We start from the raw sequence: 24,892 nt of genomic DNA on the forward strand, positions 1-24,892 counted from the left end.
CAGGACTGATCTCCTTTAGGATGGACTGGTTGGATCTCCTTGCAGTCCAAGGGACTCTCAAGAGTCTTCTCCAACACCACAGTTCAAAAGCATCAATTATTCGGCGCTCAGCTTTAAGATAGTAAAGAATCTGCCTGCTATGTGGGAGACCCAGGTTCCCTCCCTGGGTTGGGAAGATCCCCCTGGAGAAGGGAATGGCAACCCACTCCAGTACTCTTGCCTGGAGAATCTCATGGACGGAGGAGCCGGGTAGACTACAGTCCGTGGAGTCGCAGAGTCGGACACGACTGAGCGACTTAATTATTTATTGTTCCTTATGGGCTTTGGAACCAAGGCTCGCTCTGACCTTCCCCCATTCTGTTCTCTCCGGTTCCAGCGGCGCCGCACTTGGAGGACCGCTCACCGCTAGGCGGCGGAGCGGCGCCAACAGACATGGGTGCCCCTCTAGCTCTCCCCAGCGAGCTCTCTATGGCGCTTGTCAGCCCGGTCAGGCCGGGGGGGGGGGGGGGGGCGGGGTCCCGTCACGTGACCGAGGTGCCTCTCCCTCCCCGCCCCGCCCCCCTCCCTCAAGCCCGCGCAGGCGCGGTGGTCGCGTCGCCGTCGCCGGGCTCCGTAGCCCGCGCCGCTTCGCCTGCTTTGGCCCCTGAGGCGGCCGCCCCAGCGGTCCTGCGGCTCTTTCTCCTGCGGCTGCGGGCCGCGGGGGCCGAGGCCATGTCCCGGAAGCAGGCCGCCAAGGGCCGGCCGGGCAGCGGCAGCCGCAAAGCCGAGGCCGAGCGCAAGCGGGACGAGCGGGCGGCGCGCCGGGCCCTGGCCAAGGAGCGGCGGAACCGGCCGGAGTCCGGCGGCGGCGGGGGCTGCGAGGAGGAGTTCGTCAGCTTCGCCAACCAGCTGCAGGCCCTGGGGCTGAAGCTGCGGGAGGTGCCGGGGGACGGGTGAGGCGGGCCCGGGAGCGCGGGGTCGGGGGGCGGCGCCGCGGGTCGCGCCGGGGCTTGGCGACCGTCTCCGTGCGTCGGCGGAGCGCGGGATGAGCGCGAGCCCACCAGGCGCCTTCTCTCGAGAAGCTCGAGGCGTCCCCAGTGGTCCTCGTTGTGGCGAACTGTATGGGGTCCTGACAGAGAATAGTGGAGCAGGTCTTCCTTAGATCGGTGCCCGGGAAGCCCTCCCCGCCCCGCCAAAAAAAGGTGACTCTTAAGCCGAGACCTGAGGGAATGAGATGGAGCCAGTCATCCCCCACCCCCAAAAGGTGACTTTTAAGCCAAGACCTGGAGGAATGAGATGGGAGCCAGTCACCCCCCCCCCCCCCGCCAAAAAAAAAGGTGACTTTTAGGCCGAGACCTGAGGGAATGAGATGGAGCCCGCCAGTCAGAGAGCAGGGCCGTGCGAAGAGCTGTCACAATGACGGTCAGACAGACGCAAGGAGGTGTAAGCCCCACTTGACAGGACGCTGGGAATCCTTTGAGCCGTTACTGTTGGGTATTGCCCTCCTGCCACACTCGGCAAATTAGGTCTGCGAGGGCCTGTTGTTTGCTAAGTTGAAGGCAGCTTTTCTTAATTCTTCCTTGCATGGACTTCAGTTTCTCCTCTGTAAGCAGTGGCGCTTACCCAGGGTTGCTTGAGGGGTTTAGACAGGAATCTAAGTCCAACTTTGTAGGTCCAGCTTTTTTAAAAGAACTTGGGGTAAACGGGGTAGTAGGAGGGAGAGAATGGATGATGGGAAGGAAAAATGACCCCAGTAAGAGGGATATGTGTGTGTGGAGGAAAGAAGAAAAAGGGTAGGGAGAGGGGAGGAGATCAGTTAGCATCCGCATTGTGGGGGTAGGTAAAAGGGAGTCTGGTTGCTGGAGTGTGGCACTGTGTAAGAGGCAGTATTAATAACAGCCTGGCTATTGTTTCTTCCTTCATTTGGGGGCTCAGCTAGGCCAAGAGGCAAGAATAAGATGAAGCTAAAGACCATACAGAATTGCCTTAGCCTTAAGCGTGGAAGAGGGGCAGGAAAATGTTTTTTGGATTACATTATGTCTCACCTTATTAATCAAGACTGTTTATGACCTGGCCTTAAGTTACCTTTCCCAGTTTTCCTACATATGTGCAGTGTTTTAGGCAGATTGGATTTAGAGCTTGATTGCAATTTATTCGCCACCCCCTAACACAGTGCCTGGTACATTAAAGGCATTCAGTGCGTTTTTGTTGAATAAATGATGATAAGAGTATCATAGAGGAAGGCCACCTAGGCCCTTAGCAGGTCCCCTCAAAGAGGTGTTTTATTACTGGAGTCGCTACAGTTAAAAGGTTGCTTTGCTGGGTCTTGCTTTTAGCCTAATACCTTGATTTTTGTCAAATATAGTTTATTAGATAAACTATTAAAGAAATTAAATGAGTGGACATTAGCCACTCATAAGCACAAGACATTGGTATATAAACTGAAGTACCAGTTGAATTTGGTGGGACTGAGCTGGAGTCTGACTCTTCCTTATGAATGGTTGGATTGCTTGTGTCCGCTATGCTGGGGATGGTATTCCCACTGTCAGTGTGTCCAGGACACCGACATCCTCAGCAGAAGCTTGCTTATGAGCAGGAGTTGTAAAATCTTGAGGGAGTTTTCATAGTGCTATGGGAAACTTGGGGAGTACTACTTCTGCTCCCCTGCCCCTGAAGAGAGCATATTTCTTTAGTTAATTCGGCAAACATTGGTTGAAGAAGATGCTGGGAGTACATTGCCTAGTAAGAGAGAAACAGGACAGCAGGTCTCAAACATTCTGGTCTTAAGATCCCTTTATACTCTTAAAAATGAATGAGGACTCCAAAGAGCTTTGGCTCAATATTTACTATATGAGAAAGTAAAGTAAAAACATGCTACAAAAACACAGTATATTAGCTTTCAGAGTGATAACATCAGATATCATATATCAAGTAGCCTCTAGAAAACTCCACTGTACACTTGTGAGAGAATTAAGAGTGAAAAGGATAACTAACATATTAGTTTTGGAGTCTGAACTCTGAAAAGGTCTCAGAGACATCCTCCCTTCCCCAACTGGGCCATACTTTAAGAATGAATGGTATAAATAATTAAAATACAAGTTAATATATTCTTTACAGTGACTGATTATAGCGTACTATTGAGAAGGAAGTGGCCTACACTCCCTGAAGTGGCCAGGGAAACTGCGTTCATTCAACACATGTTCATCGAAACCTACTCTGTGTTAGATGCCTCAGAGAAGGTCATTCTCAGACTGGGTCATGAAGGGCCAATAAAAATATGCCAAGAGAGCATCCCAGACTGAGGAGTAACATGTGTAAAGGCACAGGAGCACTTTATTTTTGAGAGATCTGCAAATTGTTGAGTATGACAAGGCTGGGGGCCAGCTTGACTGCAGTGCTCATGTCTGTCCCTTCTGACGTCCCTGTTCTTTGGGCAGTGTTAGGTAAAATGATAATGGTAATTCCTCCTCTGTGGGCTCCATGAAGTGAACCCCTTTTCACTCACAAGTTCTTCCCATGGATGCCATGCAGTGGGCTGTTTAGTCCTCTTTAGTATTTTATCACTTTTGGATATGGTGAAGACAGGCTTATCACTGTGCAGTGGATGGTGCTTCCTGTGTATGTTACGGGTTAGCAGATATCAATGGATTATTTTGTGTGTTGATATTTCTTGAGTACTCTTGGTGAAATATGAAGTTAGGTAATGAAAAAATAATCAAGTCTCCACTCTTCTGACTTTCCATCCTGGTCTGATAAGAATATTGAATAGCCTGAGATAGTATCTCGCTATATAAGTGTATTCATTGTTGGCAGTGTGGCATTTGTAGCATACTGGAACCTTTGAGTGCTTGGGCATAAACCAGCTGGTATTCCGCAATGTAGCCTTCATGTGAGCTGGATCAGTGTAGCATGGGTTAATCAGGGAGCTGCTTATGGGGTGGTGTAATGCTTCATGGGCCACCTTCATATTTATTGTGTTGTCCGGAGGGTGGACCCACATAAATTGGATTCAGTTTCAAAACAGGAAATATTTTAACCTTGATGTGGTCCTTAAAAACATGATTGAATGTAGCATAAATAGAATCTCTAATTGGACTAGGCAGTACAATACTAACATTTCTCTGAACTATATCTGGTTGTATCTTCCTAAATGTAGCCTCAAATTACAGGACTAACTAGTAATGTTTAATATTAAAGCATTAAAGAATCATTAATTTTAGCTACTTATTTCTGTCTTGGACAAGTTGTTTTATTTTTAAAGTTTTACCTGGTTTTTTAAATTGTAGGATTTTAGGGACAGAAGGGTATCCACAATATCCGTTAGTTCCTGCATCACCTGTACAACAGCCTCATCTTTTGGGTCTTGCTCAGTGGTTTCCACCTTGGTGGCACAACAGAATCACTTGGGGAACTTTGGAAAAAATACAGTGAATGGACTCTGCCCCAGATCAGCCACGCCAGAATTTCAGGCAGTGGGGTCTGGTTGTGGATAATTGGGGGGAAAAAAGTCCACATGTGATTGTAAAGTGCAGTTTAATTGTGAACTGCTGATTTAGAGTCTAGATCCTAGTGTTGCTCAAACTTTAGCATAAAACAGAATCACCTGGAGGGCTAATTAAATCCTTGGAGAGACTAGATTGCTGGGTCCCAACCCCAGAGAGTTTGACTCAGCAGGCCTGGGGTGGAGGGCTCGGAATTTTCATTTGAACAAGTTCTCAGGCGGTGCTCAAGTTGCTAGTCAGAGATCACACTTTGAGAATCAGTGATTGAGCCCATCGCTGCCTGATTGAAATCAGAACCACATGTATAATTTGAAAATTTTTCAGTAGCCATATTAAAAAAGTAAAATGAAATGGATGAAATTAATTTTAGTACATATGGCAAGTTACTCTACCTAAAAGATCATTTCAACATATAGTAAGTGTAACAAATTTTAATGAGATACTTTACATTTTAAAAATACTGTTCAAAATCCAGTATTCTACACTTACAGCACACACGCATTTGGATTAACCACATTTCAAGTGCTTAGTAACCACCTGTGGATAGTGGCAACCATATTGTATAGCACGTAAGTGGACAGTTCCTGAGGCTTGACAATCGAAATGTACAGAATCCTTAGTCTGTGCAGTCTGTCTGTATAAAACTAACACAAAGTTGCCTTCTGTTTGTCTTTGTCTCTGTAGCTTCCTTGTTTTGGTTTTAGTTTTATTGTACAAGGATAACATCCCTTTCACCATGATGGACTGTTGGAGGCCGCTGTCATGTCCCCTGGAGCCTTCTTCAGGCTGAAGGTCACTAGGTTTAAAGCCACATCACCTCACTTGAACATACCTTAAAATGTACTGATCAGAATTATATCTAGTACTCTAGCAGTGGTCTGACCTCAAAAGTGAAAGTCACTCAGTTGTGTCGAACTTTTTGCGACCCCCATGGACTATACAGTCCATGAAATTCTTCAGGTCAGAATACTGAAGTGGGTAGCCATTCCGTTTTCCAAGGCACCTTCCCAACCCAGGGATCGAACCCAGGTCTCCCACGTTGGAACCCAGGTCTCCCGCATTGCAGGCAGATTCTTTACCAGCTGAGCCACCACGGAAGCCCAAGAATACTGGGGTGGGTAGACTATCCCTTCTCCAGCGGATCTTCCTGACCCAGGAGTCGGACCAGGGTTTCTGGCATTGGAGGTGGATTCTTTACCAGCTGAGCTACAAGGGAACAAAACCTGACCCGCCGCCCATTTTTCTGTATATTGTACTAGTACTGCACCCTTTTTGTGTGTTAAGTCGCTTCAGTCATGTCTAACTCTTCGAACCTATAGACTGTAGCCCACCAGGCTCTCCTGTCCATGGGATTCTCCAGGCAAGAATACTGGAGTGGGTTGCCATTTCCTCCTCCAGGGGCTCTTCACAACTCAGGAATGGAACCCATGTCTCTTATGTCTCCTGTGTTGGCAGACGGGTTCTTCACCACTAGTGCCACTTGGGAAGCCCAACTGCACCCTAAGAGCCCATTAATTATTTTCATGTCTATGTTGTAATATTGTCTCATGCTAAATTATTGAGCATCCAAAGCCCTTGGATGCTACTTCTATAATTGATGACTTTTGTATGTGTATCTGTAGGGATAGCGACGTGGTTCTGAAGTGGGGAGGACAACGGCCGGAAATATTTTTGGCTGTCACAACTGGCGTGGAGAGCCGTGGTAGTGGTGCACTGGCATCTAGTCGTTAGAGGTCAGAGGTGCTGCTGAGCATCTTCCAGAGTGTGGGGCAAAGGCTTGTCCAGAAAATCAGCAGTGTGAGGGCGGAGCAGCACTGCTCTAGTGTAGTAGGTGAGGGCGTGGGCCCAGAAAACAGCTGGGGTCTCCTGAAGGCCCTTCGGCCAGTGGCCGCCCTGTTCTCATGAGGATGGTGAGTGCTCTTCCTGGGTTCCCTAAGAGAACCCAGGTCATTTGTAGTGTTTGTTCACATTTCCTGTGTCATTGCCTTGAAACTGTTAGAAAAGGAAGTGATTCATCTATCTTGATTTTTCATTTTGACTATTTTTAGTGAGCTCAAGGAAATTTTTTTAAATATAGAAAAGTATATTTAATATTTTAAGTAAGTTTGACACTTACTCCTAACTCCACTACCCAGGGATAACGTCACTAACATTTTGGTGCCTGGCATTGAATCCTGGATGCACCACCTACTGATTTTGTGACCTTCGGCACCTTACCGTAGGGGAATAGTCACTGTGCCTGTCTCATAGAGCTAACTGTAAGGACTAAATGCTTTTGACACACGTAAAGTGTTTGGAACAGCCCCGGCACGTTGTCAGAGCTGCTTAAGTGATGGTTTCAGTGCTTTTCCCTGCATACATTTGTATGTGTTTCTGCATCTGTGTACATAGTATGCAGATGAACATGGTTGAGCTTATGCAGTGTACACAGCTTTATACCTACTTTTTTGACTTGTGTGTGGAATATTTGCCCCTGTTACTGAAAGTTCTTAGAAAACATGTTACTTTCTGTAGAACACCATGAATTTTGAGATATCACATGTAAAATAACTTCGTATGTAATTTTTTGCCAAATCGTACCTCTTAAATGGAATTTAGGAGTAAACTAGTGGTAGCAGTTGGTAAAGGTTTAAGAAAAGTTTGAGAGAGAAGCTTTAAAATTGAGAACATCTTATCCACTGGCTTCCTTTTTTCCCCCTGTGGTTGAAAAAGACCACCATTGTTAGATTTTAGCAACACACCTCTCATTCTAGTGTGTAGAAAGAACTGTTAGGTTCCAGTCCCTTCTAGAATGTTGCCCCAGATAGATGCAGTTTCTTGGATTCTTTTGTTTATAGAATCTGTTGCCTTTTAAATCTCCCTTCTTCCCTGCCCTCCCGCCCCCCCCCCCCCCAAATCCTTATACGTTTGAAGAGATTCCTGCCTCTCCAACTTTCTGTTGAAAACTCACTTTTCTAAGTTGAAAATAAAAAAAACTCCGTCACCAAGCACTTAGGTCTAAAGTCCTTTGAGAAGTGATGAGTTTATATTTTGGAATTAGAATGTCATAGATTTTCATTTGGAAGAGTAAACAGCTTGATGTGAAAGTGGGCAGCTGTTTGGCTTCAGAACATCCTTGCCTTAGTTTTGAGGATACCAGATTGTGTTTCAGTCTCTGTGGATCAGGGCTCTGTGTTTGTGATGTAGTTTGGAATTTTAGAAGCCGTTAAGGGGTGTGAAAGTAAACTCTTAAAATTTATTACCAGCACTTTAGGAAGAAAACAAAAGGAAAACTAGGAGAATTTTCATTTGGCAGAAGTGGAAGCAGCACTGTGGCTCCTTGAGTGTGAGGAGAGGTGCTGAGGAGGGAGAGTGTCCCTGTGGGCTGTCCCAGCGCTTTCCTTCCCACGCCTTTCTCAACCGCGTCCTCAGGACTCGAAACAGGATGTGAAGTTTGGTCGCTTCTATTGGGAGCTTGGCACATTGCTATGTTTTTGATACTTGTTAGGTGAATGGTTAGTTAGCTGGGAAGCCATAGTGGAAGGGCTTTCAGAAAAGAGGTCGTAGATACGATTTAGCATTTTGGAAGGAGGTCTGGGTGTCATAGATTGCCCTTGGGTGTGGAGTGGCCCATTGTGTCTGGACCCTGTCTTCACGTGGTTAGTAAATCACCAACTCCACTTGTTGAAGCAGTGGAGGCTCAGAGAAGTTCAGTATCTTTCCTGAGTCAGCCAGCTCATAAATGCGGAATAGGATTCTTGTCTGTTGCCTCTCAAAAAGGTAATGTGGTTGAATATCTTCCCTAGTGCTCTCCTGCCCCCGGTATCTGGGAAGAATCCTGGACAGTCAAGAGAGTTGAAGCTTTATCTCTTTTCTGTGTGAAAGGTTTCCTTGGATGGCCTGCCATGAAGCATCACTGTTTTGGATGAACTAAGTTCATTTCTAAAAGGTCTTGACCAGCATTTTGTTTTGACAGCAATTGCCTGTTCAGAGCCCTTGGGGACCAGTTGGAAGGACACTCGCGGAACCATCTCCGGCACCGACAGGAGACGGTGGAGTACATGGTGAAGCAGCGGGAGGACTTTGAGCCCTTTGTGGAGGACGACGTTCCCTTTGAGAAGCACGGTAGGCTCCCGTGGGTGCCGGAGCCTCCAGGAGTGATGCAGCGGGCAGTTAGGTCTGGCAGCATCCCTGACCCCCCCAGCTAGGGCTGAATTACATAAAGTATGGCATGTTTTATTCAAAAAATACTTGTTTGTCTGCTCTGTAACAGGCAGCATGCCTAGGCAGTTAGGAATCAGTAGGTTTAGATGTGGGTGCCATTAATAAAAATGATGATGTTAATTAACTCGAAAAGTGACTTTTTATTTGGGGTGGAGGGGATGGGAGAAGGGGGGAAGCAGGTTATAAAACACTGTGTTTAAGATTGATCCTATTTTTTAAAAAAATTTTATTTATTTTTGGCTGTGCCTTATCTTCACTGCTGCACACGGGCTTTCTTTGGTTTCAGTGAGGGGGCCACTCTTCCCTGCAGTGCGTGGCTTTCTCATTGCAGGGGCTTCTCTTGTCGAGGAGCATGGGCTCTGGACGCACAGGCCTCAGTGGTCGCAGGCTCGGTGGTTGCGACTCGAGGGCTCTGGATTGCAGGCTTGGTAGTTGTGGTGCATGGGCTTCATTGCCCTGCTGTGTGTGGAATCTTCCCAGAGTGGGAGTTGAACCTCTGTCCCCTGCATTGGCAGGTGGATTCCCATCTGCTGCGCCACCCGTGCAGTCCAAGATTGACCCTGTTTTTAAAAGGTGTATGTATACAAAACAAATTAGGAAAAGTCTGTTGTTGTTGGTCAGTCGCTAAGTCATGTCCGACTCTTTGCGACATCGTGGAGTGCAGTACGCCAGGCTTCCCTGTCTTTTCCCCGAGTTTACTCAGACTCATGTCCATTGAGTTGGTGATGCCATCCAGCCATCTGTCATCCCCTTCTCCTTCTGCTTTCAGTCTGTCTCAGCATCAGGGTCTTTTCCAGTGAGTTGGCTCTTCGTATCAGGTGGCCAAAGTATTGGAGCGTCAGTATCAGTCCTTCCAATGTATACTTGGGGTTGATTTCCTTTAGGTTTGACTGATTTGATTTTGTAGTCCAAGGGACTCTGAAGAGTCTTCTCAAATACCACAGTTTGAAAGCCTCAATTCTTTGGTGCTCAGCCTTCTTCATGGTCCAACTCTCACATCCATACATGACTACTGGAAAAACCATAGCTTTGACTTTATGGACCTTTGTTGGCAAAGGGATGTCTCTGCTTTTTAATATGCTATCCACATTTGTCATAGCTTTTCTTCTAGGAAGCAGGTGTCTTTGAATTTCATGGCTGCAGTCACCATCTGCAGTGATTTTGAAGTCTAGGAGTCCCCTTTCCCCACTTCTGTTTGCCTCAAAATGATGGGACCGGTTGCCATGATCTTAGGTTTTTGAATGTTGAGTTTTAAGCTTCGTTTTTCACTCTCCTCTTTCACCCTCATCAAGAGGCTCTTTAGTTCCTGTTTGCTTTCTGCCATTAGAGTGATATCATCTGCAAGTCTGGAAAGATTCTAACAGTTTATGGTTGTTAGTTATGGTTTATAACTCTTGGCTCCAGTTATTTTTCAGAAACCACTCACTGTCTTTTGATAGCTTCTATTAAGAGGAGATAATAGTACCTAATTTATAGGGGGTTTTGGTAAAGAGTAAATTAGATTATACAATTAAAATAAGTTTTTAGTAAGTGCCAGCCATCTTGGGATCCTGGGACTATGAGTATTCAAATTACCTTCTGTAGATTTTCTGATTTTTAAGTGATCATGAATTACTTTTATAATCAGAAAAACCAGTACGGTCGTTTTAATTTCTCCCCCAAACCCAAACACAATCTGATTTCTTTGAGGCAGTCAGGGATTTATATTAGTACCTTAATAGGCTCACATCTAGTAAGAAAATATTTATGAGTTTTAAGCTTTGATTCTGACAATTATTTACTGAGTCTGCTGTGCTAGGTGCTAATATATTTATGTTTTACGAATAGCATTTTCATCACAGGGCTCACAGTCTTACCTGTCTCAGGAAAGAGAATCATTCTGTGTTTTGGAGCACTGACTCTGGGAACCAGTCCAGAGTGGGTGGGGGGAGAGACTGAGAAGAGGCCGAGGTGGAGGGCTCTGCACGTTGGTAGATGAAGGGATGAGCACCTTTCCACCAGGGCTGTCCTGGGGATGATGAGTGGGTCCAGACCAGCCCCCAGCTTGGTAGTGTAATTGATAGGCCTCATTGGAGGGGGCGGGGGCGGGGCTGGTGGTGGTAGAGACAAAGGTGATTTTGAAGTTCTGCTTGGGGAATGGCTAGGGTAGCTGTGCTTTAATAAATTAAAAGGCAGCAGGAGGAACACATTTGAGCCAGAAGCTTTTCTCATTCATCACTGGGAAAGCACTCATTTATTAGGCACAAGCAGCAAGAGAGACCCAGCAGCGAAACTCCATTGAGTGGTTTATTCTAGTCATTGAGTTCTCACGGTCCTCTTCCTGGATCATTTTTTGTCTGGCAGGCACCAATTAATTAGATGTCACCGGTTTATAGATTAAATATGGATATATGGAGCAAGTTTTGTTGTTTAATGATATATAAAATGAGTTGGGTCATTGATTCAATAAACATTGTATGTGAAGAGAATCTTTAGTTTGTGACTTGAAATTCCGCTTTGAGCCTCTTCAGTGAAGACCTTGTGGTAGATGTGGGGTGTGGCAGGGCCTTAGATGTACAGGTGCTGTGCCATGGTTTGAGTATCATGTGGACAGTGGCTCTGGTTGCCACAGCAGAAAGAAAAAGAAACCTGGAAGTCTGTACATTCTCCTTGTGTGTCAGTGGAAGCCTAGCCTTGTTATATTTCCTGCTCTTATAGCTGTGTGTTTTTAATGTCTACCTTGTTACACTGTGAGATTCTTGAGGGCCGGGACTGTGTCTGTTCCCCACTGTGGCAGTGGCTGGCACATAGTCGACACTCATATTTGTTGATGGAATAATTGAATGGCTCACTTAACTCTTTAGGACCTGGTTATCCTTGTGTCTGGTCATGTCTTTCCTTTGGTCTGTGGCTTTGGAGAATCAGCATCATCTTTTCCCTAACTAAACAGATACCCACCAGAAGCCTGAATGTTCTTCATGCTTTCTCATACTACTCACTTGTGAAGTCTTGTCACTTTTCCTTCAATGTATTTTTCCTCACTTCTACCTCAGAGAGTCAGGCCTCTTTGACCATTTGCCTGGATTTCTCCAGTACTCTTTGAATTGGTCTCATTGCCTCCTGACCCCTTCACTTTGCTTTCCATGTGGAAGCCAGAGAGGTGATCCAAACATATATCAAATAGGTCTTCCCCTGTCTAACACTGGTAGGCAGCTCCCCATTGACCTCAAGAATGTTCCGACTCTTTAGCCTTTATGATCTGTGATTTTCTTGTTTCCCTGCCCTCTTGCCATTTCCCAGTATATTTTTGTGCTCCCCAACCCTGCCATCTCAGCATTCTAAGTTCCTGCCAGTACTGTGCAGTCTGTAAACTCATCGTGTTCTCTTTCTCGCTTCTGCTTGGAACATCATCCATTCCTCTTCTGTTTGTCTTTTACCTGCCCTTTGGGAAGCAGTGTAGTTGTCTCAGCTGAGAAGCTTATCTGGTATACCTCCCCTCCCCTCCCCACTGTTCAGACTGCCTTATGTTCCCCACCTGGAGTTAGCCAAGCTGCAAGGTTTGAGGACACAGTCTTACTTAAGACTCCCCTGACTTCTGACACCAGCTGAAAATTTGTGGTTTCTCAGAACCATTCTCAGGTTTGATAATTTGCTAGAAGGACTCACAGAGCTCACTGAAGTCTGTTATACTCACAGTTATATAGGAAAGGATCCAGGTCAAATTAACCAAAGGGTAGAATCATTGGAGAAGACTCTTGAGAGTCCCTTGGACTGCAAGGAGATCCAACCAGTTCACCCTAGAGGAGATCAGTTCTGGGTGTTCATTAGAAGGACTGATGTTGAAGCTGAGACTCCAATACTTTGGCCACCTGATGCGAAGAGCTGACTCATTGGAAAAGACCCTGATGCTGGGAGGGATTGAGGGCAGGAGGAGAAGGGGACGACAGAGGATGTGATGGTTGGATGGCATCACCGACTCGATGGACATGAGTTTGGGTGAACTCCAGGAGTTGGTGATGGACAGGGAGGCCTGCGTGCTGCGGTTCATGGGAGAGAGTTGGACACGACTGAGTGACTGAACTGAGAATCTTAAAAGGTTACACAGTACACAGTATTGTCAACCAGGGAACCGCACCCAAACATCAGTGTCCAGACTTTTTATTAGGCTTTCTTCATGTAGATTTTGTTGATTGATTGCCTAAGTGGTTGAAGTCATTCTCTAGTCCCTGAGGTCTTTCTAGTGTGACTTGACCAGAGAGGTCCACCAAAAGTCACCTCGTGCATAGACTTAGCATAAACAGTCAGATGTGGTCAGTCAGAGGGGCCACTGTGAACAACAGAGACACCCCTATCACTTGGGAAATGCCAGGGTTTTAGAGGTTCTTTCCCAGGAGCAAAGGTCAGACTTCTCTTTGTGTAAGGCCAGATGCTTTACTACGCGCGTGCGTTTCTTTCCTGAAGCACCTGCATATCAGCAGTGTCTGTTTTCTTGTTGTTTGTCCCCCGCTGGTTGTAAACTCCTTGAGGGCAAATTGTGGCAGGCTGTATAATGGAGTGGCCAGGAGCCAAGATCTTGGAGTCAGGATGCCTGGGATAAAACTCAGCTCTGTTGTGTACTGACTTGTGACCTTGGACACAGTTACAGACTGCCCTGTGCTTTAGTTTCCTCGTCTGCAAGATGGTGTGCATGATAGTACCTCTTTCACTTCTTTCAGAGGGCTATTTTGAGGGTTAAAAGTGATCTATGAGATAGAGAACGAACTATGGACATGTACAGACTGCTAGACTCTGACAAAGCTATTGGACTTTTCCAGGCATATACCCTGATTTCTCATTTTTGGAACTAAATAAATACCAAAGCATGTTTGCATTTGGGTTTTTCCATTATAAAGACTTTGTTTTTCTTTCTCTGCTATTTCCTTCCACACAGTGGCCAGTTTGGCAAAGCCTGGAACATTTGCTGGCAATGATGCAATTGTAGCCTTTGCAAGAAATCATCAGTTGAATGTGGTGATTCATCAACTTAATGCCCCTTTGTGGCAGGTAGGTCATCTGTTGAGGAATTTATGTTAAGCCTTTATTTAAAAATTAGCTTTGGGGATATCCTAAGATAATGGAGCTTGACTGATGATATTGAACTATGCAGGGTAACTTGGACTGTGAACCTCAGCAAGCTTGTCGTGGCTTGGAATTAAACCCTGCATTACAAATGGAGTCTGAAGTAGGATTCAGAGACTTAAAATGTCAACAGTTAGTTACTTGGGTGATTTGGGGCAGAGAGCCTAATGTGGAAATAGCAAAGATAATTTTGTAAAAATCTCTAAATGAGAATTCACAGGATTTGCATACAGATTCTAGTTTGAATATACCTGTTCCATGTGTATGTTTTTGTTTTTTAGATGGAGAGAAACAAAGACCAAATTGACTATAATAAACTGTTGCTAAAAAAGAACTTTTGAACAACAAAATTTCATGGCCTAGGGCGTCAAGCTCTATGTCTGTGCTCTCCCCAGCTATCCCTAGCATTCTGATGATGTTTCTGCAGCAAGTAAGATTTCACAACAGGTGTTCAGTTTATGCTGTGGGATGGCAGAGCACGATGTTGAGCTGCTTAGTCCTCCCTTCCCCTCCTCATACCCCTTTGCCCTTACCTTTGTTATTCTAAGTTACCTTTGGTGTTCTAAATTAACCTGATCTCCCAAACAGTCCATCAAACCAAACATTCTGTAGCATGGAAGGTCAAAGGTTGGGATGCAAATGTCCACAGACCACCCCTTGCTTGCCCTCCTTGCACTTTTCATCTTGTGGCTCAGCTCCCAGACACTGGACGTGTGGTTCCTATCAGACCTCCTCACTTCCCTTCTCTACTACTTCCCCATTTCTAGCTTTTTTTAAATTATAAAGTAAAACATAATGATTACAGAATAATTTGAAAATTCAGAAAAGCCCAGAAAGGCAAATAAAAATCACCTAGTCACACTCCCTAGAGATAATTGCTGTTAAAATTTTAGCATGTATCCGTGTTATTCACACACACTCTTAAATATAAAAACATTTGTATGTAACTGGGAAGAGACATATCCCAGTGTCACATTTTAAGAACTGGTTCAGTGGTAAAGAATATGCCTGCAACGAGGGAGCTGCAGGAGACTCTGGTTCTATCCCTCGTTCGGGAAGATCCGCTGGAGGAGGAAATGGCAGCACACTCCAGTACTCTTGCCTGGGAGATCCCATGGACAGAGGAGCCTGATGGCTGCAGTCCATGGAGTTGGAAAGAGTCAGACACGACTGAGCGACTGAGCATGCAAACACACATAGATGCATCCGTATGTGCATGCCTACGCACACTATATCCCCATATATCGTATCATTACAGAGGTAACATGACCTTTTTTTCCTCATTGTTTTCCTGTGAAAAGTGAAAGTTTTAATTGCTCAGTCATGGCTGACTCTTTGGGACCCCATGGATTGTAGCCCATCAGGCTCCTCTGTCCAAGGGATTCTCCAGGCAAGAATAGTGGAGTGGGTTGCCGTTTCCTTCTCCAAGGGCACTTCCCAACCCAGGGATCAAACTGGTGTCTCCTGCATTGCAGGCAAATTGTTTTTTGTCTGAGCCACCAGGGAACCCCATTTTCCTGTACCATCTGCATATATATTCCTTTGTAAATTGCTCAATCCTTTGCTTAGCTTTTGCTTTTTAAAGTAAAGTCAGTTACAGAGATATAATTTACATATATCAAAATTCACCCTTCTTTGGTGTATAGTTTGTGTTTGGACGTAGTCATGTAAATGCTGCCGCTACCTCAGTGCAGTGCAGTTCAGGTCAGTCACTCAGTCGTGTCCGACTCTTTGCGACCCCATGAACCACAGCACGCCAGGCCTCCCTGTCAATCACCAACTCCCGGAGTTCACCCGAACTCATGTCCATTGAGTCGGTGATGCCATCCAACCATCTCCTCCTGTGTCGTCCCCTTCTCCTTCTGCCCTCAATCTTTCCCAGCATCAGGGTCTTTTCAGATGGGTCAGATCTTTGCATCAGGTGGCCAAAATATTGGAGTTTGAGCTTCAACATCAGTCCTTCCAATGAACACCCAGAACTGATCTCCTCTAGGGTGGACTGGTTGGATCTCCTTGCAGTCCAAGGGACTCTCAAGAGTCTTCTCCAACACCACAGTTCAAAAGCATCAATTCTTCTGCTCTCAGATTTCTTTATGGTTCAACTCTCACATCCATACATGACTACTGGAAAAACCATAGCTTTGACTAGTCATACCTTTGTTGACAAAGTAACATCTCTGCTTTTTAGTATGCTGTCTAGGTTGGTCATAATTTTCCTTCCAAGGAGTAAGCGTCTTTTAATTTCATGGCTGCAATCACCATTTGCAGTGATTTTGAAGCCCCCCAAAATAAAGTCTGACACTGTTTCCCCATCTATTTGCCATGGAGTGATGGGACCAGATGCCGTGATCTTAGTTTTCTGAACACTGAGCTTTAAGCCAATTTTTTCACTCTTCTCTTTCACTTTCATCAAGAGGCTCTTTAGTTCTTCGTCACTTTCTGCCTTAAGGGTGGTGTCATCTGCATATCTGAGGTCATTAATATTTCTCCCGGCAATCTTGATTCCAGCTTATACTTCTTCCAGCCCAGTGTTTCTCATGATGTACTCTGCATATAAGTTAATAAGCAGGGTGACAATATACAGCCTTGACTTACTCCTTTTCCTGTTTGGAACCAGTCTGTTATTCCATGTCCAGTTCTAACTGTTGCTTCCTGACCTGCATACAGGTTTCTCAAGAGGCAGGTCAGGTGGTCTGGTATTCCCATCTCTTGAAGAATTTTCCACAGTTTATTGTGATCCACACAGTCAAAGGCTTTGGCATAGTCAATAAAGCAGAGATAGATGTGTTTCTGGAAGTCTCTTGCTTTTTCGATGATCCAGTGGATGTTGGCAATTTTGTCTTTGGTTCCTCTGCCTTTTCTAAAATCAGCCTGAACATACGGGAAGTTCACGGTTCACATATTACTGAAGCCTGACTTGGAGAATTTTGAGCATTACTTTACTAGCATGTGAGATGAGTGCAATTGTGTGGTAGTTCGGGCATTCTTTGGCATTGCCTTTCTTTGGTATTGGAATGAAAACTGACCTTTTCCAGTCCTGTGGCCACTGCTGAGTGGCCAAATTTGCTGACATAGTGAGTGCAGCACTTCTATAGCATCATCTTTTAGGATTTGAAATAGCTCAACTGGAATTCCATCACCTCCACTAGCTCTGTTTGTAGTGATGCTTCCTAAGGCCCACTTGACTTCACATTCCAGGATGTCTGGCTACCTACATGTAGACTATTTCCACTACCCCAGAAAGTTACCTCGTGCCTCTTTGTAGTCACTAGTCCCATCTCCTCTTCCCCAGATTCTTGTAACCACTAATCTCATTTGTCTCTTGTAGTTTTGCCTTTGGGTTTTCCCTGGTAGCTCAGCTGGTAAGGAATCCGCCTGTAATTCAGGAGACCCTGGTTTGATTCCTGGGTCTGGAAGATCCCCTGGAGAAGGGATAGGCTACCCACTCCAGTTTTCTTGGGCTTCCCCGGTGGCTTGGACAGTAAAGAATCCACCTGCAATGCAGGCGTCCTGGGCTTGGTCCCTGGGTTGGGAAGATCCGCTGGAGGAGGGCATGGCAGCCCACTCCAGTATTCTTGCCTGGAGAATCCCCAGGAGAGAGGAACCTGGTGGGCTGTAGTCCGTGGTGTTGCACAGCACAGTTTTGCCTTTTCAGAATGTCACATAAACGGAAATATGTCACCTTTTGTGTCTGGCGTAACGTCCTTCTAACAGCTGCACTACAGCAGGGTAGATTAGCTATTCCCTAGACAGGTGAGGACTCTTTACAGGGACACGGTGAGCCGGAGGAAACAATATCTGCGTGTGCTGTTTGTTCTCTGGGGTAGTGTCATCACGTGTCCTCCGAGGAGAGCTATCATATGTTTACTGAGGCGCTCTCTTCCTCAGGATGTCTTTGAGGCAGGAAGACTGGTTACCTCCTTCATTGTCCCAGTTTTTTGTCCTTAAATCTTTACTGCTTAGCAGAAGTCATCAAAATCATTTGAATATACAGCATAATGATCCTGTTCTTGAAGCAGTATACTCTGTGCCAACTTAGTAACTATAGCTTGCCTATTCCTCCATTAATAACTTTTTTAAAGTTTCTTAATTTTCTAGGTAGTTGTGGAAGATATTCTTCATAGTTAGACTTTTTTTTTTCTCAAATCCAGTTATTTCTCTAGTGTCCCCTTTTATGAATTGCTTAATATTCAAAGTATGTGTTTTCAAACTAAATACATTTTCTGTATACTGGAACTATCCACTAGGTTTCCCCCATCACCCCTTACCCCAGTGAAGCATCTTATAAAATTTGAGAGTTAAAACTGAATTGATTGCTACTGTCAAGAGTAGGAGCTCTTAATAATGAGGTGGTTTATACTGAGAGCCTACTATTTTTTTTTTTTTTGGCTGCAGATGGAGTATATACTTATGTAAACCATATAGACATGTGTAAGGTAGAAAGTGAAAGTCCTCTGTGATCTCGTCGCCTTGAGCAGCACAGTTAACAATTTGGCGACTGGTGCTCAAGTTATTTTTTCCTTTGGATAAGCATACATAGTGTGTTGCTATTATTTAAATATGTAAGTGCTGTAGGAATGATGTCACTCACAGATTCTGATTGGCTAATTTCCTCTCCAGTAGTCTTCCTGGGAGATGAGCAGTGCTCTATTTTGTATGTGTCAAAACCAGACTCTCTGCACTTTGAGACCTAGATACTCTACCTGGGAAAACTTCTGTGATTCTGACTTCTAGACCTGTGTGGTTCCTGTTTGTTCCAAGGTTTTGCTATGTTTTTAGACCACAGATGCTATTTAATAATAATTTCTTAACTGCCTATGACTTTGCTCAAAAATAAGGAGGTACTGATATTTGGGGGATTTAACAGACAGTCTCTGCTTTCTAAAGGACAGCGTGGGGACTACCGCAGAGTTTCTGTGGAGGTGGTGGTTTGGGGGCGTTGCCCAGGCTCCATTTCAGGGCGTGTGTGTTGCATGACTCCCAGGAGCACTCTTCTGGTCGGGTTGTGCTCCAGGGGCACATTCACACGGACCACCTCATGAGCAGCACTTCTGGGTGTGCAGTGCAGTGGTGCTGCTCGGCTGTACATAGTTTTGTTTTGAAATTGATACAGATGGGACATTTGTGTGTTTCTCAATATGTGTTTGATGAAAAATGCTGTTTTTGTTTTAAGGACAGGGTGGATTTTCTGTGAAGCCTAAGTATCAGTTCCTTCAATTTTATGGCCCCCTTCCAAGGTCTTGGGAGGGGTGATAGCAATTTTATATTTTTAATTTTATATTTTTTTTTCCTCAAAGAGAGCCCCTAGTTGTCTGAGATGCAAGGCTCTCAAATCTGCATCTGCCTCTGGGCCTGCCTTCTGAAAGGAACCTGAGCATTTGAGGGGCTGAGGTGTCCTGATGCTCCTGAAACTTACACTTACTTAACTTCATGGTAAATTTGCCCCTGGTTTTTGGACATGCCTTTTCAAATGGCTTTATTTCCATTTAGTTGCATATTAAGTACATGGAATCATACACACATGAGTGGGAGAAAGATAATTAAAAAATTGCTTAGGAGTATCACAGTGATACTCCCAGTTGCTTTTATAGAGAGCCTGTTGACCGGGCGTCCTGGGGAGGCAGGTGGCCTTTCTCTTCCGACGTGGACACTGTGCAGATCCTCGCTGGCATCTCCTCTCCCTCTGCCTGCAGATCCGCGGTACGGATAAAAGCAACGGGCGGGAGCTGCACATCGCCTACCGGTACGGCGAGCACTACGACAGCGTGCGCAGGATCAACGACAACTCGGAGGCGCCGGCACGCCTGCAGACGGAGGTGAGCCAGGCCGCCGGCCTCTGTGCTCTCGGCCCTGCAGGGGCCGGTCGGGAGCTCCATGCCCTGGAGCCCAGCACCAGTCGCATTTTAAGAGAAAGTTGCCTTTAAGAATCTGTGGGCTTGTTTTTTTTTTTAAACTGTTCATTTGGGTGAGGGCAGTGGATGAAATTGTCATTCTTCTGCTTTCCCTCACAGTGATGGCTGTGATTGCATGAATATAATTTATATAAACAGTTAAAATTACTTCCATGTTTTAAAATTAATTCATGCTTCATATCTAAAATTTGGAAACTATAGAAAAAGTAAAGAAGAAAATAAAACATACACAGAATCAACAGTTTTGTTACTTTTTTCGTATTTGTATAGCTTTTCCCCGTTATTTCATATGTCTCTCCTCACATGATTAGACACTTTCTTTGTAATTAAAAAAATAAAGTGAAAGTCACTCTGTCACCCCTGTGTGCCCCTCTGGTAAGCAGTGGTGCAGCCAGTGTCAGCGTGCCATAAAATGACCTGGAGATGCGCAGGTGCCGGTCAGTCATGGGGTGGGTGTGGGTGGGTGTGGGTGGCGCGTCCTGCGTGCCATGACATTCCCTAGAGACGCACATTACCAGTCAGTCATGTGGTGTGTGGGTGTGTGTGGGTGTGGGTGGGTGTGGGTGTGTGTGGGTGTGGGTGTGTGGGGGTGTGGGTGGGTGTAGGTGGGTGTAGGTGGGTGTGGGGGTGTGGGTGTGTGTGGGTGTGTGTGGGTGTGGGTGTGTGTGGGTGTGGGTGTGTGTGTGTGTGTGGGTGTGGGGGTGTGTGGGTGTGGGGGTGTGTGTGTGGGGGGGTGGGTGTGGGTGTGTGTGTGTGGGTGTGTGTGGGTGGGTGTGGGTGTGTGTGGGTGTGTGTGGGTGTGTGTGGGTGTGTGTGGGTGTGTGTGTGTGGGTGTGTGTGGGTGTGTATGGGTGTGGGTGTGTGTGGGTGTGTGTGGGGGGGTGTGGGTGTGTGTGGGTGGGTGTGGGGGTGTGGGTGTGTGTGGGTGTGTGTGTGTGTGTGTGGGTGTGTGTGTGGGTGGGTGTGTGTGGGTGGGTGTGTGTGGGTGTGGGTGTGTATGGGTGTGGGTGTGTGTGGGTGTGTGTGGGTGTGGGTGTGTGTGGGTGTGTGTGGGTGTGTGTGGGTGTGTGTGGGTGGGTGTGTGGGTGTGTGTGGGTGGGTGTGGGTGTGTATGGGTGTGGGTGTGTGTGGGTGGGTGTGGGTGTGTGTGGGTGGGTGTGGGTGTGTGTGGCGCATCCTGCCTTTGCCGGACACGTTCTCCTCACCCACAGTTGTAGCGTCCTCTGCGTACTGTTCTGGACTCTGCACGTTTCAAATGGAACGTGTCTCAGAGTAATTCACAGCAGGACATAAGAAACCTACGGCTCCATAGCTGTGTAGTGTGTGCATGCATTATAAGGTGCTTAAATAGGCCCTTCGATGGACTTTTAGATGGCTTTCAAACTTGGTTTTTACAAACAACATACAGTGCCTTATATGCATGTCTTATCACACATGCGCGGGTGTATTTGTGGAATAAATTCCTAGAAGATTCTTACTACATCAGAGGATGTGTGCATTTATAACTTGGTCGGTATTGCCAAGTTGTTCTCTGTAGAAGTCTTACCAGTTTACACTCCCACTTGCAATGTGTCTCTTCTGTACCTTTGCCAGTGCAGTGTGTTATCAAGTTTTTAAATCTGTGTCACTTAGGGGAAAAGAAATCTTAACATAGTTTTAATTTCTATTTTTTTATTAATGAGCTTATACATCTTTTCTTGTGTTTAAAACCTGTTTGTCCTTCGTTGTGTGTGAACTGTATGCATGTTTTTTATTTTTTTTTCTGATCAGTCTTCTTAGTGATTTTTGGGAAATCCTCTATATACTAGGAAAATTAGCCTCTATTTGTGGTGTGAGTTGCAGAATTTTTTTCAGTCTGTTATCTGTCTTTTTATTCTCTCATATTGTCTTTGCTATGAAGGAATTTTAGATTTTTATGTGGTTAAATTTATCTCATTTTCAAGACATCGGGTAAATGTCTTCTGGGTTTTGGGTCATAATTAGGAAGTTCTTTCCCATTCTGAGTTTAAAAAGAATTCTCGCATAGTTTATTTTAGTACTTCTGAATGTTCATTTTTTGAAAGAAAATTAGGTCATGTCTCTAGTTGGTACTTATATTGATATACAGATGTGAATGTATGGATTCAACTATATTTTTCTTTGTGGTTACTTACTTGAACGCAAACTGTTTATTTTTATAATTATACATCTTTTTCTCCATTGATTTAGCTTGCTGCTTTTTTCATATACTAAATTCCCATATGTAGTTGGGTCTATTTCTAGACATCGATTCTGTTCCACTGTTTTTTTCTGTTCATATGTTCATGTGTTCATAATTAAGAAAGTATATTTTAAAATCTAGTAGAATTTTCCACCCATCATTACTTTCTTTTTTTATGGTTGCCTGTATATTTTTGCTTTTTTGTTTTACATATGAATGTTAGAATAAGTTTGTCTAGCTAAAAAGTCCTGGTAATATTTCCTTTTATTGTAATCTCATTAAATTAATAAACAAGCAGAAATTGACATATGTATGATGTTGAATCTTCTTAGCTGGGAACCTGATAAGCTTTTTATTTGTTTCATTGACTTTTTTTGGTTATCTGCAGGAGCGTTTTTTTTTTTATATGGCTCTTTCCCATTTTTTGCTGACTTTATTGTTAGATGTTTTATGTTTACTGTTCCTCTTGTAAGGAAAGGGCCTTTTGTTCCCTTTACATTTGTATTTATGAAATTTGGTAACAGAATTTTAGTTATGTATATACCCAGCTATCCTACAGAGTTTTCTTTCTTTTTAATTGAGGTAAAGTTCACATAATGTAAAATTCACCATTTTCAAGTGTACAATTCAGTGGCACTGAATACACCCACAAAGCTGAGTAAACACTTCCTCTATCCAGTTCCAGATAATTTTCAGCACCCCAAAAGAAAGCCTGGAGCCCATTAAGCAGTTACTGCCCGTTCCTTTTCAGCCCCAGCCAGTACCAGTCTACTTTCTGTCTCTGTGGATTTACTTTTTCAGGACATTTTTTATAAATGGAATCACACACTGTGTGGCTTTTTATGTCTGGCTTTCCTTAGCGTGATGTTTTTTAGGTTCATCCATGTCATAGCACATATTACTTAGTTCCTTTTCAGGGTTGAATAGTACTCTATTTTATTGATATACCACATTTTGTTTATCCTTTTATCTGTTGAGGGTCATTGGGTGTTTCTGTTCTTTGGCTGTTGTGAATAGTGCTGCTCTGATTATTTGGGTATAGTATTTGTTTGAGTACTTGTTCTCAACGTTTTGGGTGTACAGTTGACCTGTGAACAAGGGGTTGGGGTACCAGTGATGCACAGCTGAAAATCTGAGTGTAATTTATAGTTCACTTGCAAATCTGAGCTTCTGTATCTATAGTTCTGCATCCTTAGGTTTGACCAATCGTGAATTATGTAGTACTACAGTATTTACTACTGGAAACATCTGTATAAGTGGGCCTGTGAAGTTCAGATCTGTCAACTGTATATAGGAGTGAAATTGCTGGGTTATGTGGTAATTCTGTCTGTAACTTTTTGAGAAACTACCACACTGTTTTCCGCAGCGTGTAGCTGTACCATTTTACTTTCCCACCAGCGGTGTATTGAGGGCTTCACTTTCTCTCCATCCTCACGAGCACTTGTTATTTTTCCTTCTTTCTTTTTAAAATTACGGCCAACCTACAAGATGTGAAGTGGCATCTTGTAGTTTTGATTTTCATCCTGTAATGATCAATGATGTTTGGCATCTTTTCATGTGCTTGTTTGCCATTTGTTTATCTTTGAAGAGATGTCTATTCAGGTCCTTTGCACCGGTTTTAATTGAACTTTTTGTGATTTGGTTGTTGAGTTCTAAGAAGCTCTTTATATATTCTGGGCACTAGATTCTTGTATGACTTTCCAGGATTCTTTTTGTTTGAAGTAGTATTTCTTTGTTCTCTCTCTCTTTTTAAGGTGTAGAATTATCTGCAAATAATGATAACTTTTCTTCTTCCTTTTCAGTTTTATACTTGTAGTTTTTCTTTATTGGGGGGCTAATTGCACTGTTGTTCTCCAAGACACTGTTAAATAATCATGGTGGTAGTGAAAATCCTTGTTGTGTTCCTTACTTGAGTGGGAATGAAACTCCGTTTGTGGGTAATTTAACTACACCCACACTAAGAAACCTGTAGTTGTTTCCAGTTATTCACCACCCTTCGTGGCAGTGGGATGAGCACTTTTACATAAATCCTTTCTATCCGTGACATTATTTCCTTTGGATAAATTTCAAAGAATCCTGATACACATAGCCAAACTATTAGGGTAAAATTTTAGAATAGGTTTTACTTTTTATTACACATTCTAGGGAATATACTGCACATTGCTGGCTTCTACTTGCCCTTTTATAGGCAGAAAGCAAAAGTGTCCTTGCTTATGTTCCACTTGCTGCATTAATAGCAAGCAGAGGGAGAAAGTGATTGGAAGCCATGGACGGATGACTTTAGCTTTTCTGAAGTGGGCTTAGGTCATAATAAAGTCCAGTGGACACCAAGTGAGCGGCTCTTGGTGGCTTTGAAATTGGGACCACAGGTTCCCGTGAGTGTGGTGGTAGCACGGGAAGTTGGCGGAGTCATGCTCACCGGTGATGGTCTGGTGTGGACAGGGGCTCCAGCACACCACAGCTTGCTGGTGAGATGATAGGGCCTAGGGAGCCAGGTGGGAGTCATCTGTGTGTCTCTTCACGGTGAGCTGTTCTGCTGAAAAAGCTCATTGAGTGCTCATGTAGAAGATTGATTCTGTTACTAGGTTCACAGCTCTAGAATCCAGCTGAGACAGGTGTGTGCTGTCCAAGTCAACAGTCATTGCCAAAATGTTGGTCTCTAATGCCATTTTTACTGAACAGTTTATCCCATATCTTGGGCCTTCTTTTAAAAAAAAAAATTTATTTGCGCCAGGTCTTCGTTGTGGCATGTGGGATGTTTGATTTTCACTGCGCCTTGCAGGATCTTCAGTTGTGGCTGTGAACTCTTGAGCTGTGGCATGTGGGATCTAGTTCCCTGACCAGGGGTCAGACCTGGGCCTGCTGCATTTAGATTACGGGGTCTTAGCCCCAGGACCAATAGGGAAATTCCTGGGCCTTTCTTCTTAGTATTTCAAGTTGTGGCCTGGAATCTCAGTGTGTGAATGAAATTTAGCTTAGTGCTTGCTGTTCCTTTAGGA

At 44.5% G+C, this 24,892-nt stretch overlaps 1 protein-coding gene across 1 annotated transcript in view; it reads left to right on the plus strand.

The window, feature by feature from the left end:
- The first annotated feature begins 577 nt into the window (after window positions 1–577).
- The window catches only part of OTUD3 (OTU deubiquitinase 3), a 32,946-nt gene continuing 8,631 nt past the window's right edge, over window positions 578–24,892 (plus strand). Inside the window, exons 1-4 of the mRNA XM_043909024.1 lie at window positions 578–932; window positions 8,437–8,585; window positions 13,594–13,706; window positions 19,475–19,597. Of these exons, the coding sequence (XP_043764959.1) occupies window positions 712–932; window positions 8,437–8,585; window positions 13,594–13,706; window positions 19,475–19,597 (606 nt within the window). The 5' untranslated portion in view covers window positions 578–711. The remainder of the gene's footprint in view (window positions 933–8,436; window positions 8,586–13,593; window positions 13,707–19,474; window positions 19,598–24,892) is intronic.

The sequence above is a fragment of the Cervus elaphus genome, chromosome 8 (assembly GCF_910594005.1).
Source record: "Cervus elaphus chromosome 8, mCerEla1.1, whole genome shotgun sequence".
Classification (NCBI taxonomy): Eukaryota; Metazoa; Chordata; class Mammalia; order Artiodactyla; family Cervidae; genus Cervus; species Cervus elaphus.